Raw genomic sequence first — 19,332 nt, 5'->3', positions numbered from 1 at the left:
TTTACTTGCGACAAAGGCGTTTAAAAGGAAAAGAGATAATACGTCTGCAATGAATGAATGTCAATTTACTGTTGAGCTACTTGAAGGTAGTGATCAGCAATGTATTAAGTGGTTGTGAATGTCTCATGAAGCTTTCATTCGACTATGTGATCATTTTAAATCAAAAGGTTGGTTAATGGATAACGAACATATATTGGTCGAAGAAAAGATGACTATCTTTCTGATGATTATAGGTCACAATCAACTTTATAGAGTGTTGAAAAACAGGTTCCAGCACTCAACACAAACAATTCATAAAAATTTTCATGTAGTGTTGGATAAAATGATGGAGTTTGCCAAAGAGATCATAGTTCTTACATCATTCAATCATAATCAGATATCCCTGGGAATAATAGGAGGTTACAATGAATATTTAAAGTAAATAATAATTTGATAATACTTGTATAACCTTCCTTACTAAATTTATTTTGACTATTAGCTTTAATGTAGGGAGCAATTGGCGCTTTGGATGGAACTTTAGTACATGCTATCGTTCTTATTTAAGAACAACATTTATATAGAGGATAAGGAAAGGGTGAATGTTATCAAAATGTTTTGACAATTTGTGATTTCAACATATTTTTACATTTGTTATTGCCGAATGGGAAAGAATTGCACATGATTCTAAAGTTTTGTCTGAAGCTTTAGCAAATGGTGCTATTGGATTTCCATTTCCTCCTTTAGGTATACTATTGATTTTAGAAGTAATATATTTACTATATTCATTTGAATACGGATTTTGTTGTTTTCAAATAAATATTATCTATATGATGCTGCGTATACAAATACTTGAGGATTTATGGCGCCGTAATGTAATGTTAGATATTGGTTCGGAGATTTTCGTTGTCGACGAGCAATGAACAAGTATGAAAAGTTTAATCGTTCTCATGCTAAACTTAGAAATGTTATTGAACGTTCTTATGGTGTCCTGAAGACATGTTTTTCGACACCATTTACACTTGTGGTTCAAAGAGACGTTGTTATTGCATGTTTTGCGGTTCACAACTTCATACGAAAGGAAGGTTTAAGTGGTGAGTTATTTTCTGGTTATGATCAAACCAACGAGCAAGGGAACGATGGTGATGATGAGGCTAAAGAGGTTCAATCGCATGGGGTACCGCTGACCAAACATTGTACGGCTAATTTAAGAGAATAATTGCGACACAATTAATGCAAAATAAATATTTATTCTAGTTGTTATGAGACTTTGTTCGTGTTTTCTATTGTGTGTCGAATCAATTGACGTATTTCAGTTGAATTTTTGAATATGTTAAAATAGATGATAGTTTACGAATGATTTAAATGATTGGATATTTCAGTTAAATTTAATTGAAATGAATTGATTCAAATTTCATACTTAAGATGTTTGTCAGTTTACAAAAACAAACAGTCTAATTGATTTAATTTTCAGACTTCAGATGAAAAAACAAACAATAAGACTGATTTAGATTTCAGACTTCAACTCCATCTCTAATAAATCAGAAGATTTCAGAATTCAACCCCCTTAAAAAAAAAAAAAAAAAAAAAAAAAAAACACAACCTTATTGATATAAATTTTTTCTCTTTTTACATCCAAGATATTTTTTTGGCTCATAATTGTTAAGATATTTTAAAGAGTGCAATTTTCGTAAGATGGCGGCCGTCGGGTATATCATGGATCGGAGTAACCTAAAGCGCATAGAAGTCTCGAGAAGAAAGGGCGTCAAACTGCAGGTCACGAATCAGCTAAGAAATGTCTAGGACGTTGGTGCAGCCGGTAGGGCAGAAACGACTCACGAACGTAGCCGTTGTTCGTCTCAAGAAACATGGAAACCGATTCGAAATTGCTTGTTACAAGAACAAAGTCCTCTCATGGCGCTCTGGCGTGTAAGCATCTCTTGAACCCAAACAATTCATACTCCCTTTAATTAAGTTTTATCACGTGAAGGAATTGCCGTCTTTCTTGGTTTAATCTTGGGGTTATTAATTAAATACGATGGGATCCTGGTTGTATGGTTTATATTGTGTATATGGTACGCGATAATTTTTGACCCTCGTTTTCAGGGTTTGTTCTCGAGTTGTTTCAAATGGCGATGTTGTTTGATTTTCGTTTTGTGCTACCATGAATGAAATATTCAGATATGTTTGACTTGGTTTACAGAATTAGAAAACGGCTCAAACCATTTGGTGCGCAATTTAGGTATGCGGTGAGCGATGTGCAGAACATTAGGGTTTAAATATTCAACAAATTGGATAAAGAAATTTTTAGATTAATGTGGGTTTTAGCTTGATTATTAGGTCTCGTGCCTATTTTGTTCTGGTCTTAAGAGCCAATGCACAAGAGTTACTGCCATGCCCATGCTATCAACTTCTGGAGGATGTTCTGTACCTATCTTTTTTTGTGTTTTACTAGGTCAATTTTCACTTCAACATGGATGATGAAATCATTTGTTGGAGGGGTGAGGTGATCATTGATGGTGCAAAGGTAAGGACACTATGGAAATTCTAGAGTTCATTACCGAAATTGTTGTTTTATATATTCTGGAACAACCTTTCTACCATAAGTGGTAGAGCCATAGAGGTAAGGTTTGCATACATTTTATCATCCTAGACCCTACTTTCAGGTCTGATACAATGAGTTTGTTTGGTTTGGATAAACCACATGTAATCATTTATGAATAATACGATATAATTATGTAACAACCCAAATTTTCAGCCAGGTATATAGATATATACATATCTTTATTATAATTTCTTATAAAGTTAAGTTGTTTCTAAAGGCCCTTAATATAAGAACTAAAACAAGGTAAATAGCATCTTTTAGTGAAAAAAATATTAATTATAGAGATAAATAAGTAAGCAAGCACACAAGTAGCTTACAAAACTACTTATAAACAAACAACATGAGCCACAAAAATTTTATGACAAAGCAAGCCTACTCTTTATGACAAAGCAAGCCTAGAGAATGTGTTGGAAGAGGAAAAGAGTTTGTGGCAACCCTAAAAGCATTACAAGCCAAGGCTAGGAAAGAAGATAAGAATAAACAAGTACATATGTGGCATATCCTTAGAAATTTACAAGTTGAAAAGCTAATTGAACAAGTACCTTAAAGCATGTCATACACCCTATAAATAGAAGCTTAAAGGGCTCTTCTTTTTCATCCCAAGATTTGGAACATTACCTAAGAAGTGAGTTAGAAACCCCAAAGCAGGGTATAAATAAGGTGAGTACGTTGTGAGATTTAATGGGATACATACATGCTATATATATAAATGTTTTATGCATGAAAGAGCATTGCTATGTGGCAAAGTACACCTTTTATGTCATGATGCACGTGGTATATGAACGTTTTTATACATGTTAAGTATAATCATTTAAATATCCAACGTACGGGATATAGAAAGAAGGTACGTCTTGCAAACAGACCTTATTGGGCAACCCTTATGTGGACCCGAGGTTAAAGAACCTGTGAGAAGTTGGTTTACTTAACATGTAACCATGAGATTTCAAAGAAATGTTTTTACATATGAAAGTTTATAATAACTATTTTAACTATTTGGAAAGAATATTTTATCATGAAATTATAATTACTCGCTAAGCTTAAAGCTTACATATTCATGTATGTATCTCAGGAATCAAGGAGTAGGAACTAGCTGAAGTGTTGCTATTCTAAGATGTTAGAATATTATAAGTTGTAAATTTTTGCATTTCCGCTGTTGTAGTAACTCTATTATAATGAAATAAAAGTTTAAGATATGAAGTTTCTTTCATTCATTTGTGATAAGGGCAAAGGACGATACCCCCAGGAACGGGATGTCACAAATTAGGATAAATGTTGTATGACATAGTATTTAGTATCATTTATTTGGTTGTTATTAGAATAATTATGAGCTTCATCAGTAAGATTTATTAATAGCTTTAGTAGCGGGTGTAATCGTAAGGAAGTGCCATTCATTAGGATCATACTAGGTGATTGATGTTTTGTGTGTGAGCTTGGCTCTCGTGACCAATCTTTTGAAAGGACAGGTTTTCATCTTTCACCTTTTTTTCCTCTTCTAACCAGTCTGTTCCCTTTCTGAATACTTATTCCACGTCAAGCTCTCGGGGGGCTTATATTCTTTATTAAATATCTTGTCCAGAGAAGTTGTGTAGTACGAATTTATGTGGCTTGTATTGAGTTATGAACAAACTCGGCTGTTTTTAGATGAAGGGCAAACTGATATTTGTAATACATGCCTGTAAGAACTCAGAGCTTGATAATAGATTGTCTATTTTTGTTAAAATGCCTAAGATACCATACAGTGTTTGTGATAGGAGCTGGAAACTGGAATTTGAATAGGTGTGGAATTTGAGGGTTTTGATCTTTTGTATGATGTTTTCAGATATGTATCGCCAGAGATAAGAAACTTTGAAATTAAATGTTTAAGAGTAATATTTTATTAAATGTATGAAATATTTTAATACAATAATAAATGTTGTAATCTTCAAATGAAGAAGCTGTTGGAGTCAAATGTAATTATTTTAGAGATATTAAATCTTGATTCTCTATTTTGTATAAATTTTGGAGAATTTGTTGGAGATGTGATACGCAATGTATCGGTCAAATATGTAATTTCAATTGGAATTGAAGGAATTTGTTGAATACAAAAGATAACAATTGATTACTGAATGTTCTCGGCTTTCAAGAGGCTGAGTTTTCTCCCGCAGGCATACAACCTAAAACAAACCACGAAACTATACGATACCTTTCTTCTTTCTCGTCCCTCTTATTTATACTACTTAAGCAAGTAACCGACTCCCCTATCCTGCTTACCAACTTTGACCTGTTGACCTCTAGCACTACCTAGGCTATAACAAGATGCTCTAAAAATGCAAGGGCATGGTTGGGTGCAGAAACTTCCCTCCCCAAACAATGCCAAGTGGCCCTGGCACACTGGCTGCCGTTTTTAGGCATGTCAACTAAAGGGAAGTTAATTAAACAACTATTGCGTCTTTGACACCTCTGGATTTTGGTGGTAACTTCTACTATATTCATTTCAAAATGTATTACAAATGTTCATTTATGGGATATCAACAAAAATCAGAAAGCTTTTAAAATTATTGGATATGAACCCTTAAATCAATTGTTATAAGCCTAAACTACTTGCAGATCCCATTGTCTGTTCTCTGGTTTCCTTTCTATCTACTAGAATAATTTCAAAATGATTTCCCTTCAAGAAGCGAAAACCCAAGTAGCAGCGTTTTCTACCTTTTTTTAATGGTCAAGCTTTTGTTTATCTTCATGAATAGTCTAATGTACCATTTGTTTTGGGATTGTGGGAGCAACAATAAGACAATAACTGTATGCTTCACATATGGTTTGTATTTCATTGTATTCTTTGGTCATCTTTAGTCCTGTTAGAGATTTATATCTGCTTATGAGTTGTCTTTATTGCCCTATTTTGCCAAGTATGATAATTTCATTTTCAAATTTTTGGTGCTGATATATTGCAATGCTCTCAGTGAGAGAGATCTGGATGAAGTGTTACAATCACACACCGTTTACACAAATGTTGGGAAGGGAGTTCTTGCAAAGTCTAAAGATCTACTGGCGGCTTTTGGGATGGATGATCAGACAAAAATCTGTCTGGAGGTTATTGAAATATAATCTCAATTGCATTGAATTTTTTTATTTCTTATGAGCTTTATCTGTTAGTTGAAATCAGAGACTTACTGTCTGAATGGAAAAATATTTTGGTAACAGAGTTTTTTTCACATACAGATTTTGGAGAAAGGAGAACTGCAAGTTGCAGGAAAGGAGAGAGAATCACAATTATCAAATCAGTTTAGGGACATTGCAACTATTGTTATGCTGAAGACTATCAATCCTGAAACGCAGCGCCCATATACTATAAGCATGATTGAGCGTTTGATGCATGAAATTCACTTTGCTGTAGATCCACATAGCAATTCAAAGAAACAGGTAGCTCCATCTGTTGTGCTGCATATTGATGGGTGAAGTCCTTTATAGATCCAGCTCCATTGTTCTCTGTCTTTGTTGCAAATCCAGCTCCATTTTTCATTGCTATTTCAGCATTATTTTGATAACTTTGCCTAACATTAGCGAATTGATTAATTGGTCTTCTATGATATTACTTAGACATCAATGCAATAATGTATCATATAGTTTTGACTAAATATCATTTACAGGCATTAGATGTCATCCGGGAACTTCAGAAGCATTTCCCAATAAAGAGGTCTCCAATGAGACTAAGATTAACGTTACCACAACAGAACTTTGATTCTCTTGCAGAGAAACTCACTGAGTGGAAAACCGTCACTGTTTCCAAAGATGAATCTGGAAGTCAGGTCTCTATTGTAAGTCTACATTCCAGACCCCTTGGATATTATTTTCCAGTTTTATGTTCTGCTTTCATTACAAGGTTTACTTGGATGCATCAAAGTTTTGCTATGTGCATTTAGAATAAACTAGTTTTGTAGTTGTTATTGCATGTTAAAGAAGGTAGTATTTGAATTATCTTACACGCTGGTTCTGTTCAAGGACGACCCCTCATTGCAAGTCCCTTCTATGTATTCTAAATTGTCCCTCATTGTGGGTTACCTATACCACAAGTGCTATTGATCCTATGAGATACCTAGATAACCATCATTCATACTCCATATATATGTAGCTCTTAAACTTTTAATTCACTGCTAAGTATTTCAGAAACAGAAGTGGAGTAGCAGTTAATCCAAGTATTTTTTTAAGCCAATGTTGTGTTTAGGTTTTAGTCATATGGGTAGGTCTAGACTTTTAAGTGAAAGATTTTTTGTGAATGCGGTACATAAAATCAACTACTTTTATGTTTTCCTTATGGGTAGGAGTGTAGTTGGAAGGATTACAAGTTCTTCATCTATCGTCATGAAAGACCGTTTATAGACTCTGATATTAGTGTAATTGAAATAGTTGAGACAAGTGAAAGAAGGCGTTTTTTTCTGGATAAGAGGGGAAAGTAAAAAACTGATGAGAGTTATAGACTTTTAATTGAAGAGGTTGTTATTATTTGTTAATGCGGTACATAAATCAACTGCTTTTATGTTTTCCTTATGGATGGGAGTGTAGTTGGAAGGATTACAAGTTCTTCATCCATCGTCATGAAAGACCGTTTATAGACTCTGATATTAGTGTAATTGAAATAGTTGAGACAAGTGAAAGAAGGCGTTTCTTTTTCTGGAAAAGAGGGGAAAGTAAAAAACTGATGAGAGTTGTTCACGTTTCAATTTTTTCTGGGTATTCTCTGTTCCGATAATGGATGATGACTTTCATAGTCGAACGTGCCTGCCTATAATGACATGGACCTAGGCTCCTGGGCATCTTCCTCGAGATGTGGGATGAGAATGAAATTGAGCTATTATGCCTGTCTCACTTGCCAGCTTTCTACATCGGGATTCCTTAAGATGAGCACTTGAACAGTTTGTTATTGAGAAGAGTTATTGAGAACTGCATGAAGTTGACTTAAATACAAATTACATCTACAATTGTTTCAGCCCTAATGATGCTTTCTCAAAGACTTGGAGCCTATTTATTTATTTAACCTCTGTTCTATATTTAAAAAAGTCCTCTGGATCCTAGATTCCTAATCCCTCACCCACTGGCTTTTATTTTGCATATTATATATATCTTCACTTGAAAGGGAGCTCCCCATAAAACTTGGGAGTTCTGTAGATTTCTTGGTTTCAAGATAGAGAGTGAATCTACTAGCTAGCATCAATAATTCATATGATGGAAAAAGAAAAATCGAAACTTTAGCATTATACCACATTGTTGAAGAATTGGCCTTCTTATAACAAGTTTCTACTTGTATTACATGTTTGCTTGCACACACCGTTGAATTGTTATTCTACATGTTATATTTCTGGCTTACCTGTTGTATTACTTGCTCCCTCCGTCCCGAAAATAAATGTCCACATTTGTATTTTGACTTGGCTCAGTATAAGCGTCCACTTTAAAGGTAAGTGCTTATTTTCCATGTCTACCCTTTAATTATAAGATGGAAATTCATTATACCTTCTATTATCAAGGGTAAAATCGTTATGTAGTTAATTAACAAATGTAATAGTTACACATTCTTAAAACCATGTGCCCTTTTCATTGTGGACATTTATTTTGTGACGGAGGGAGTGTTTTATCGTCTGTTTGCACACCCCTTTACTTTGTGCACGAGCCAATGATCTTTACGAAAACGTCTCAATCCTAGTCGTTCAGGTAAAGGATATAATTGGCTTATTTGGTTTACGTGTAAACGTGTTGTATAAAGTGTCTTTTTTTGAGGCCGAGTATTTTAAATGATTCCGGAGCAGGTATGTGAAATGGACCCAGGATTATTCCGCGATTGTGATGCGTTTGTGAGGAATCTGCAAGGGAGGTCTGAAATTCTAGCAATCTCGGTACATGGTGAAGGTGATATCCATGCCGATCATTATGAGGGTCATGAGGAAGTATCGTCAAGCGAATCTAAAAAACCGACAGAAGACGTTGTCCAGTTGAGCGAGAAAATACAAAAGCAGACTTTGTCTGCCGATGACACTCAAGGTCAGGTGAAGCAAAACAAGTGCAGTACGTGTGATGCAATTGTGGGGGATGCTAAACAGTATAGAGAACACTTCAAGAGTGATTGGCACAAGCATAACTTGAAGCGAAAAACAAGGCAATTGCCTCCCCTTTCTGCCGACGAATGCAGGGCTGATGAGGAAATGAGCGACTCGAAATCAGATCTGAATGAATACTCCTTTTAAGTTATTGTTAGTAAAATCAGATCTGAATACGTTCCTGTTGATCACAAGGACTTTGTACTCGTACGTTTATGTTATATCTCGATCTTTTATGCTTGTTTTCGTTTGGTTTGAATGTAATTGCTTTTGTACTTGTGTGAAATGCAAACTTGATCATTGGCTTTAAATGATGCTTCTTTTTCAACATATTATTTGACCATTTAAACTTTTTCTATAAGAAATTGTCATTTTTTACATTGTTTTAAGCAATTGATATAACAACTTTTTGGTAACTTGTATGCATATATAAAGAAGGGTATTTTTGCAAATATCTACCATTTATTTATTTTAATAAATGGCTAAATTAGACAATGGCAATATAGCGAATGTTGCCAAATCCATGTTCGTTCATTAGTGTTTGGGGTGGACGTTAATGTACGTCTACAACGATATTGGAAATTTTGATGTTGGCGACCGAGAAAAGCAAGGGATTCAAGATTCCATGTTCATCGACTACAATTTCAAAGGGATTGGTAATCGTCCGATTTTAACCAAATCCTGGATCACAACTCAATACCGGAGCAAATTTTTGAATGAAACCGATTCAATTGAATACGTTCCACGGTAAATCTTGATAGTAAAAGGAGGCACAAAACTAGATTAAACTAAAGCAAAGTAGCATTCATTTGTTTTTAGGATCTATTAAACTAAAGCAAAGTAGCATTCATTTGTTTTTAGGATCTCTATCTCAAAAATTTGTACTTTTAGGGGTTTTTGTTTGAAATCCGATGATTAAGTGATACTAGGGAAAATCTAGGATGTTTTGCATCTTTAAAGCCTCGGAGGTTGTTTGACGTATACTTCTTGAAGTTTGCCATTTAGAAATACACTTTTCACATTCATTTGATATACTTTGAAAGCCTCGTGAACAACGTAGCTTAAGAATAGTCGAACTGTTTCGAGTCTAGCCACTGAAGCAAATGTTTCATCGTAATCAATTTCTTCTTGCTTGCAACCTTGAGCAACAAATCTGGTCTTGTTTTTGGTTATTGTGTCATCTTCATCCAGTTTGTTCCTAAAGATGCACTTAGTACCTATAATTGTTTTGTTCACTAGACGAGGAACAAGTTTTCGGTTTTTTTTTCTTTCGAATCGAGTCAGCTCTTCTTGCACGGTGGTGACCCAGTTTTGATCTAAGATGACTTCTTTTACTCCATTCGTCTCAAAATAAGTGTCTACGATTGAAATGACATGCAGTTTTAAGCAAACATAATTATTACATTTTTTTTTGTTAACTAAATGACATGTTTACTTTTATTTAATTTCTCTCTCTTCACAACTCTTAAATATTTGTGCATTAATTAAGAGTAAATTCGAAAATTTGGTTATTTACTTTTGAATGTGGATACTTATTTTGGGACAAATATAAATAAAAGTAAATACTTATCTTGGAACGGAGGGAGTATTTTCTTCGGTTTTGTAGAGATAAGAGGAGTGGATGTAACATCGCGGTTACACTAAGTTCGAAAACTATTTACCTAGAACATTTTCCGTAATATAATCTCCAAAACAGATACGGGATATAAGTTATAGATTTTCACCAAAAAGTTTAACGAAACTTACAACCAACGATTTCAATACCAAAAGTCGGGACAAAATATATAACTACCCGAATGTAATAACTACATAAATACAACATATGACGAAATATATACATAACAAGTACCAAAATGAAGTCCGGGATCTTGAATCCTTCTAATAGATCTACATCGCCTTATCTTTACCCTTGTCCGTTACCGTCCTTCTTGGAAAAAAATGTTTATTCTAATGAGATAAGGGACAAGGCTTAGTGAGATTATACCAAAGCGTATAAATATGATGTAAAATACAAATATTAACCGAAACAAAACAGAAATCGTTTAACTACAAGTCAAACAGTCAACATACCTTGCCATATGATTCATAAAAGTGGCATCAATTAAAACACAACAAACATATCAAAACAGAAGCATCACTACCAAAAATAGAGTATACATGTGCACCACACCCCCTCTTCGTCTACAAGGCCCGTGCAAAGTACTCACACCCGACTCCTTACTAATCAGGATATGTGAATACGACAACCGATATGTCACACCCAACCTCCCTCTCCTTGGGATACGTGGATATACACCACGCTACAACATATCACCCGAAGTAATACCCGTAGATCATGGTTTACCAAGAGGCCAAAGAAACAGTCCCAGATCCAGACTCGACCGACAACGCGAAATGAACAATAAATACAATACAAGGCCAGGGGAATCACCATACAAATAACGCATGCAAAATCAACTAATTTACAGTAAGAAAGCATATACATATACTACATATAAGTATAAGTTCGATATAAACTCATAGTGCTTCAATATAAACAACCGAATGCGGTAACATCCAATTCCAACCAACAATAGAATTAGATCTTCAGAGGCTCTAAATAGCCTTAATATAGCCCCTGGAGTAAACATTTCAAGTATCATTAACAAACTATATACCAATCTCAAGTTATACACTTTTAGACCTTGACTATCCTACTTTCAATTCCCCTGTACAGCCCTCTGTTCATCCCATGTTTTATCACACTTAGACTCAAAATTAGCCAATGACAATACTAAATACAGTATTCTCTTATATATTTCTAATGCAACTGACCTCACATTTTTATGATTTTTCTGTGATTTATTATGTATTTACAACACGACAACTCAAAGCTATCAAAATTCAGCTTTACAGCACAATACATGTTGCAGTTTTTACACATATTAACTTCAATTTCACATTTTCATGTCTAAAGATGAATTGTAGTTCATTATGTTATCTTTCCATGGACACTGATCTCATATTCATACGATTTTTCTTCAATTTTCTACGAATTTTCAAAATCAGAGCTGTAACCTTACTCTTTCAATACCAATTCACCCATATAATCCATTATAATTTTCAATTCTTTTGTATTTCAATACCATCTTCTGGTTTTCATCTCATATAATACATATTCTTGACAAAATCTCAGAAATTTTATCATTATTTAGCATATAAACATGATTTCCCACATTAATCATAATTAACATCACTAACAATGCTTAATCTCATGGCTTTCATACTAATGCATGCAATTATTCCAAGTTTCTTTCATGATTAAACTATAATCATTATCAAACAACCTTAATCTATCATCATTTTTTTATAATCTTTCAAATAAAAACCCTAACCTTCTTGATTATCACTAACTACATGGAATAAACTTGAAATTAGAAGCATACCTTTGATAATTATCACATATTCTTCAAGAATCTAACATTAATCATCAAGAATTGAAATATTTAAGCCCAAGTGTGTGAAAATCGCACCTTTGAGTGTGTGTGAAAGTTCTAGAGGTGAAATTACTATTTAAGAGTGCAGAACCCATTTTTGACCTATTTTGGTCAACAAGTCAACCTAGTTTGCCACTATTGGCATATTTAGTCCCTCATTCATATCTTGGTCGTGTCAACTCCGTTTCTCACGAAACTTTCCAGATCTCTTAGTTAATCTATAAGAAGCTTAAGTACAAAATTTCAGTCTCTAATTCGATCCAAAAGTTCATATTCCAATCTAACTTTGATATTTTTCACTTATTTACTACAAGAACATGGGTCCCTTATATGGCCTTATAGTGCACACTTACACATTTTTTTTTATTTGTGCACTTTTCTCATTTTTACTTTTCAACTAACATAAGCAAGCACAAATCCATAATATACTTTATTGACTTAGTTAAACATGTTTAGCAACATAAATGGACTTTTAATAAGTTGGATGTTACAGTGGAAGTTAAGTCAGTTTGAGGATCTTTTCTCACTGAGGAATTTTGACCCTTTTTCTGACTTTTGACTTTGAAGGACTTAGAGGATGCAGAAGGCAACAAAGAGATAAATGCTTCAGTGTTGTTTGTAGAAGGAACAAACATTCCAAATTTGAGATTAGATCGATTCATATAAGAATTATCTTTCTTAGAGTTGCATCTGTAGGTTCTAGGTTTTCTCATTTTAGATCAAAATCAAAGGAGTATTAATGTGGAAGCTGTAATTAATCTTAACAGGGTAAAGCAATGTAAGATAAACAATGAGAATAAGATCACAAAACTATTTGATAAGTCATCATAGTCACTTTATCAATTGATTGGTCGTGAGGATCATGAAGTACTTGAAATCTAAATATTGTTCTTACAAATCTTATTAATTGAACCGATCATTAGCTCCTATTTATAGGCCCTAGAAGGAAAGTAAAAGCTAGAACCAATAAAAATGCTCCATGTGTAAAGTAGCTTCAACAAACTTTGGGCGGGATAGACTAGGCGCATGAGCTTCATACTTGTTTACATCACAAACTTGTCCGGATAAGAGATGGGATCAGAAGTAGAGACAGAGCCTCTGGTTTCTCTAAGAAGTACTTCTGAGTCTTTGATGAAAGGGTTTCTAGTTGACCAACACTTGAGCTTTCTTCATACTTTTACAGATCAGAATTATAGGTCTAACATTCTCCCCCTAATTATAAATAAAGCATAAGAAAAAGTAAGATCTATAAGGAAAGCAAGAGGTTAACATGATCCCCTGTAAAGATTTCATTTGACAAGACAAAATTGAAATCACAAGGAAAACTGAACTTTTTACAATTTAACTTTCAAGCATAGTAGGGGATCGTTGTTGAAGATCTTCTAGAATTTCATCATCAGACTTCTGTAGTTGAGCTCAAATTCAATTGTTCTTGTAAATTCCAGTGCATCATCTCTTGGACAAAGAGGTATGTTCATCCATTTCTCAGCTTCTCATTTGATCCATTTCAATGTAGAAGAGGAGTATTTGAATGCTTCTAGTATGCACATAAATTTCTTCTGTCCATGATGATTCCTTTAAATGAAATCCAGTTCTGGATCCGTTAGGATGGTGGTAGAGCGTACATTCTCTATTCCTTCCAAATTCTCATTTGGAGCAATTATAGAAAGTTGTTCCTCACCAGTCTTCAGAGCTATATGGAAATCAAGCTTAGCTCTGGAAATCGTTTTGGCCATTGAGAAGATCATTCCTTTGTTTGTCCTCTAGTTTGCAAATGCCAGTAGATCTGCCAAGTCCCATGGATTGAGGTTGATCAAATCATTGTCATTACAGACGCTGATTGTACCATGAGCTTTTTGATGAGATTTTTAGGAAACTTTAAAACAATATTATTGAAGATAGCGATGAAAGCATAAAATAAACCTACAAGAATTTTCACAAAAACTCCCAACAAGGATCTCATGAACAATTTTCACAAAAACTCCCAACAAGGATCTCATGNAATTTTCACAAAAACTCCCAACAAGGATCTCATGAACAATTTTCACAAAAACTCCCAACAAGGATCTCATGCATTAAAGAACTTAGAAAAACGAAAAACACAACCATAGTGGGTTTTAGAACTACAACCTTTGTAGCTTGAATGTTGATGTCGGGTAGAGAAGAAAAACAGATCTTCCTCCAAAGTTGATCCACATCAAACAACCTCTTGTTTGAATGCTAGTTCCTTGCAACCCAAACTACTGTATTTTTATCTCTACCTTAGAAATAAAAACCATGTATGTATCTCCTCACTTTTTCTCTCAAGAACTCTTTCTCAAAAGTCTCTAACACTTTGAATTTTAGAGAAAAAAACTTAGAAAGAGTTAAGATAGTGTGGAAATATGTATTACCTCCTCATTTATTGAGCCACCACACATGCATATATGATACATCCAAAAGGGAGGCCATGTCTCCGAACATACTTCTTACATCCCATACCTTGTCCCCTTTTTGTTTAATATTTTAATGTCCTTTGTAGTGTACTTGAAAGCAACCAATACACTTAATAAACAACTAATAAACAACCTAAAACCAACCATAGTTTTATCAGTTAGTTATTAGTTATTTCATATAAATTTTATATCAAAATATAAAACTTATATAGTTAATGGAATACAATAGTTAATGCAACACAAAACAAATTAAGTGTACATTTTAAAAAATAGAAATAATAATATGTATTTGATTTACTATGACCTGGTCACGAAGATCATTTTCAATCTTTGTCAATTCTTTGATTTTGATATGGCATTTTTCAAGTTGTTTTGATAAATCAAAATTTAGTTTTTGAGCTTTAGTTTGCCATTTATCACATTGAAAAGGTCAATAGTCAAAGAGTCAAGTGCTAAATGTTTATCAACATCAGATAAAGAGGAATCATTAAAATTAGGTACATAAGGAGTACTTGATGATTCATCTATAGGAGAGGAATTTGTTGCTTCAGATGGTTCATCATTACTTCACTGATTTCAACCATCAAATGGAGATAAGCAACATCTTCTTCATCAAAAGAGGAAGCTGATGAAGAATCTGCCCAGTTGTGTTCTTCAGCAACAAGACCTTTACCTTTTCGCTTGCAGTTTTCGACTTTTGGTAATTTTCCTTCAGCTTCATGTACTTGTCATCCTTAGAACGTAGATTGGATGGCTTGGCGACTTTCTTGGACCTGCACTCAATGGCAAAGTGTCCTTTCTTTTTGCAGTTAAACCATATGGTAGTAGCCTTGTCAACCTCGATTGATTTAGGCTTGTAAGTGAGAGTGTAACTCGTGTTTCCATGAAAGTTACTTTTTCTCTCAAACCTTCTAAAAGAATTAGTTAGAAGGGCTAATGACTCATTAAACTCTAAAAGGTCAGAGCCTGTGATGTCTTCAGAAGCATATAGTTGAAGACGTGGTTCAACAATGGTGAGAGAAGAAGAATTGTTTGAAGAAATAGTTTCTGAAGAAAGTAAAGCTAAAGGAGAGAAGAAAAAAATACCATATTTATCTTTCTTGTCTTCATATTGGACATAAGTGTACCACATTTCTTTGGAGGTTTTGAGATTCATAATGGAGTAACAGACTTCATTAGGAAGAAGCATCGCGATGACAGTTTTGGCTGTGGTGTCAATAGCCACCATCTTTTTTTCATCATTATTCTACTGTGAACTTGCATTGCTACATATACTTCTGGAACTACAGGATGAGTAGCAGTGGCAGGCACAACATCAATCATCACTGATGAACAAAAGGTCCATCTCTGACATAGTATGGAATTTCATGATCCACATCTTCAAAAAAAGAGAAATTCAATTTGTCTAAAGAAAAAAGTTGTATCTGTTAAGTCTAGGAGGTTTGGCAAGAGAACCATTGTCATGATAGTTGTTTGTAGCCATTTTAGAATCAATTGAAAAAGTGGAGAAGATAAACACCGCTTTGATACCACTTATTGGTCTTTAGAGAATCAGCAACGCATACATAGTTTGTAAAAAAGAGAGGGTTGAATACAAACACAACTATTTTACCTTTTTAAATTTCGTTTGTTGATTGTAAGAAGAATAAATCAGTACATATGAATTTACAGATTGTTGCAGAAGAAGAAATAAATTTTCATTATCTAAACCACCTTACCTTGATCTTAGAGCACTAAGAATCTCTAAAAAAAAGTAGAAATCACAAAGTTTTCTTGCACATAATACAATGAGAGATAAGAACAAGAGAAAGAAGACAACAAAAGTGAGAAGAGTGCTATGAGAAGAATGGTTTTCTCATCTATTTATATCCTATGCATTTAATGCACCTTAGTAAGTACTGTAACAACCTAAAATATAAAACAAGTTAACACATTTCATAACACTTACTTTGATATTAGAGTATTAAGAATCTGAAGAACAAAGTAAAAATCACAGGTTTGTTGCACAAAATACACATAAATATAAGAACAAGAGAGAAAGAAGATTGCAAAGATGAGAGAACGATCATGAGAAGGATATTCTTTTCAGTTATTTATAATATATGCTTTAAATTGACTTCAGCAACTATAAGTGGATTGCATGTACTTCTTGTACAGGGCAATGAAGACTTTGGCCACATACGAAAAATGCTTCTGGAAGTTGGTATTCATGAAGAGAACAATAAAGTAAACCATACTATACCTTCTGTCAGAATGAAGCATGGGGTTTTGACTTGTGCAAGAGAGGATAATACACACAACTTGATAAGTAATATATTGATCCAACAATGAAGTAGTTGCTGAGGATTTCTTTAGGTTTCGCTGATAACTTGAGTCAAGTGCACATTTCTTCGGATAGCTTAGTGCCACTAAATATCGCTTCAAATCATGTCTAATCTATCTTTATCTTCAGCTACTTCTTCGATATCGCCAAAGTTTCTTTGATGTGAGAGTTGTCGTTAGAGAGGACTTAAATTCTACATAGTTAATTATAAAATACCCAGTAAGCACTGAACAGACTCGGTCGTTGATATTTATTTAGATTGGACTTATAACCTCTAATCACTAAGTGAAAAGGGTTATCATCAAATCACTAAGAGCATTTGGATCAACATGTTTGGTGTATTCATACAAGAGGCGCCGATGATGAGCTTTGTCAGCGATGGTGGTGGCGAGGTGGGTATCTTTAAAGGAGATGGTAATGTTGGAGATAGAGATGGAGATAAACAAGAATATGAAGTTCTCTTTCTCAAAAAATAAGAAGATGAAGTTAGAGTTGGAGTAGAAGTCGGAGTCATAGGAGATGATGAAAACGACTACTTTCAAAGTTTATAATTTAGTTTTGTTTTATTTAGGGTTAGGTATATTTAATTTCTTTATTCTATTAAATCGTAAATACTTGTACCTACACAACATATGTTTGTACATTATTAGAAATTATAAAAGAAAAGTTAAATGACCAAAATACCCCTCACATGACTTGCACATGAGAAGACTTGTCGGTTGTTGCTGCCAGCCAATCAGAAACAATTTTTCATAACAAATTATAAACCACAGGGACAAGGATATAATTAATTGAAGTTGAGGGATAAGAATAAAAGTTATGATAAATCATGTAGACAAGAAATGTAATTGACTCTTGATTTCATTGATTTATCATTTTTGGCCACGTCACCAAAAGAATCCTAAACCTCTTGTGTCCAATTTAGATTTTGGAGAAGAAAATTGGAGGGTTCAAAATATCGTCCACATAAACTCGATAAGCCTAAACAACCTTACGATCCACAATAGCAATATCCATACTTTTGGCTCATTTTATTGGAGTTTTATATGCACAAATATCTATTGTGTTTTTCTTGTAAAACCATTTTATTAGAACCTAAAGAAATAAATAGGAAAATTAAAAAAAAAAAAAAAAAGTTGGAAAACCATCTCAAAATAAAATGATACGAAATAAGGTTAAATTGAACTAACCAAGACAGATAAACCAAAACCAACAGCAGTAACTGAGATCACTGAAGACCAAACTCGGATACCAGTGACAGAAAAGACTCACGACACAGATGGGGATGTCAAAATAACGTAGTGAGCCAAAGGCTTGCGATATGCAGCCATTCCGATTTCTTCTCGAAATCCAGCTGTAAGATAATAAGGTTCTGTTTGGTTTGTAAGATGGATAAGATTTGAGGGATTTAGAATTCAATTCCGTTCCAATCCCACATTTGGTTTGAGGATTGCATGGATTTGAAATCCTGGGTTGTCGGCATTTCATAGGACTTGTTTGTAACAATGTTTTTAAAATATGTTAAACGCACTTATTTTGTAATATAAAATGATAATTTATTTATTTTTAAATTTCATATAATTTGTTTTGTATAAATTATTTTTAAGGAATGGAACTTAATTCAATTCCATATATTATAAACCAAACACACCAAAGATTTCAAATGCTTCCACGAAATCCAAATATCTTAAAAACATTCCATTAACTAAACAGACGTTAAATTATACGTTCTCTAAAATATAAAGAAAATAAAGGTTATATTTCATCATTATTGCTTAAAAAATAAGAGGTGCAAAAAATTGGTTGAACATACTAATAACCAAGTTAAAGTTGGTTCCATTATTACAAATGTAATGTTAAGCTTCTCATTACCCTATTTAGGATATTTAACTTCAGATATGATCATTTAGACCGAGTCCGACAGATCAGATTGGAGTGAATAAACACCGGCTCATGACATTATCGGTTCAAATCTAATCATTATAAATGATTACAGGTTTGTGTAAACCTAGTTAACGGGACTTATGCATATAGCATGAACGAATTGGTCAAAAGACGTCACAAATCACACTTTATAAAAATAAACCCAGCCATACCTAATAAAACAACAATTTTATCTTTTGAGGTAGAGGGTTTTTTTTTTACGTACAAACGTTATTTTAAAATGAGATTTTTTGTATATAAAAAGATGTATTGGATTTGTTTAGCTTGTTTTGTTTTTTAAGTAAGATATCTCTTATTTGAAACAACTTATGTTTTTCTACAAAAGTCCATATCAACTTATGATAAGTTAGAATGATTTAACTTCTTCAAAAACTCCTTATTTGACACCGGTATAAACTCTTTATCCAAACCCTCAAAAGTGCTTATTACATGTGTCACACCGGAATAAATGAATAAGTTGTTTTTACAAGCAATCCCAAAACACCACCTAAAAACGATAAATAAAGAG

General features: G+C 33.7%; 1 protein-coding gene across 2 annotated transcripts; it reads left to right on the top strand.

The window, feature by feature from the left end:
• The first annotated feature begins 1,674 nt into the window (after positions 1-1,674).
• LOC112511080 (ribosome maturation protein SBDS) lies at positions 1,675-8,957 on the top strand. Of its 2 annotated transcripts, XM_025116486.1 has the most exons (6): positions 1,823-1,905; positions 2,432-2,503; positions 5,521-5,650; positions 5,780-5,980; positions 6,208-6,375; positions 8,359-8,957. In XM_025116486.1, exons 2-6 carry the CDS (start codon positions 2,493-2,495, stop codon positions 8,791-8,793), a joined length of 945 nt encoding a protein of 314 aa, XP_024972254.1. In that variant the 5' UTR covers positions 1,823-1,905; positions 2,432-2,492; the 3' UTR covers positions 8,794-8,957. The 2 variants fall into 2 exon arrangements, with proteins under 2 accessions (XP_024972253.1, XP_024972254.1); XM_025116485.1 differs by lacking the exon at positions 2,432-2,503 and having other exon boundaries at positions 1,675-1,905.
• Positions 8,958-19,332: the final 10,375 nt, after the last annotated feature.

This window comes from Cynara cardunculus (assembly GCF_001531365.2).
Source record: "Cynara cardunculus var. scolymus isolate 2C chromosome LG 4, CcrdV1, whole genome shotgun sequence".
In the NCBI taxonomy this organism is placed as follows: domain Eukaryota; kingdom Viridiplantae; phylum Streptophyta; class Magnoliopsida; order Asterales; family Asteraceae; genus Cynara; species Cynara cardunculus.
This window is presented reverse-complemented; position numbering and strand designations above follow the sequence as displayed.

Bases quoted from the DNA above. Each gene is read 5' to 3' on its own strand.
- LOC112511080 (XM_025116485.1), top strand. From the start codon at position 1,772: ATGTCTAGGACGTTGGTGCAGCCGGTAGGGCAGAAACGACTCACGAAC. The intron at 5,651-5,779 runs GTTATTGAAATA...TTTCACATACAG, and splicing joins AGACAAAAATCTGTCTGGAG to ATTTTGGAGAAAGGAGAACT. The intron at 6,376-8,358 runs GTAAGTCTACAT...ATTCCGGAGCAG, and splicing joins CTGGAAGTCAGGTCTCTATT to GTATGTGAAATGGACCCAGG.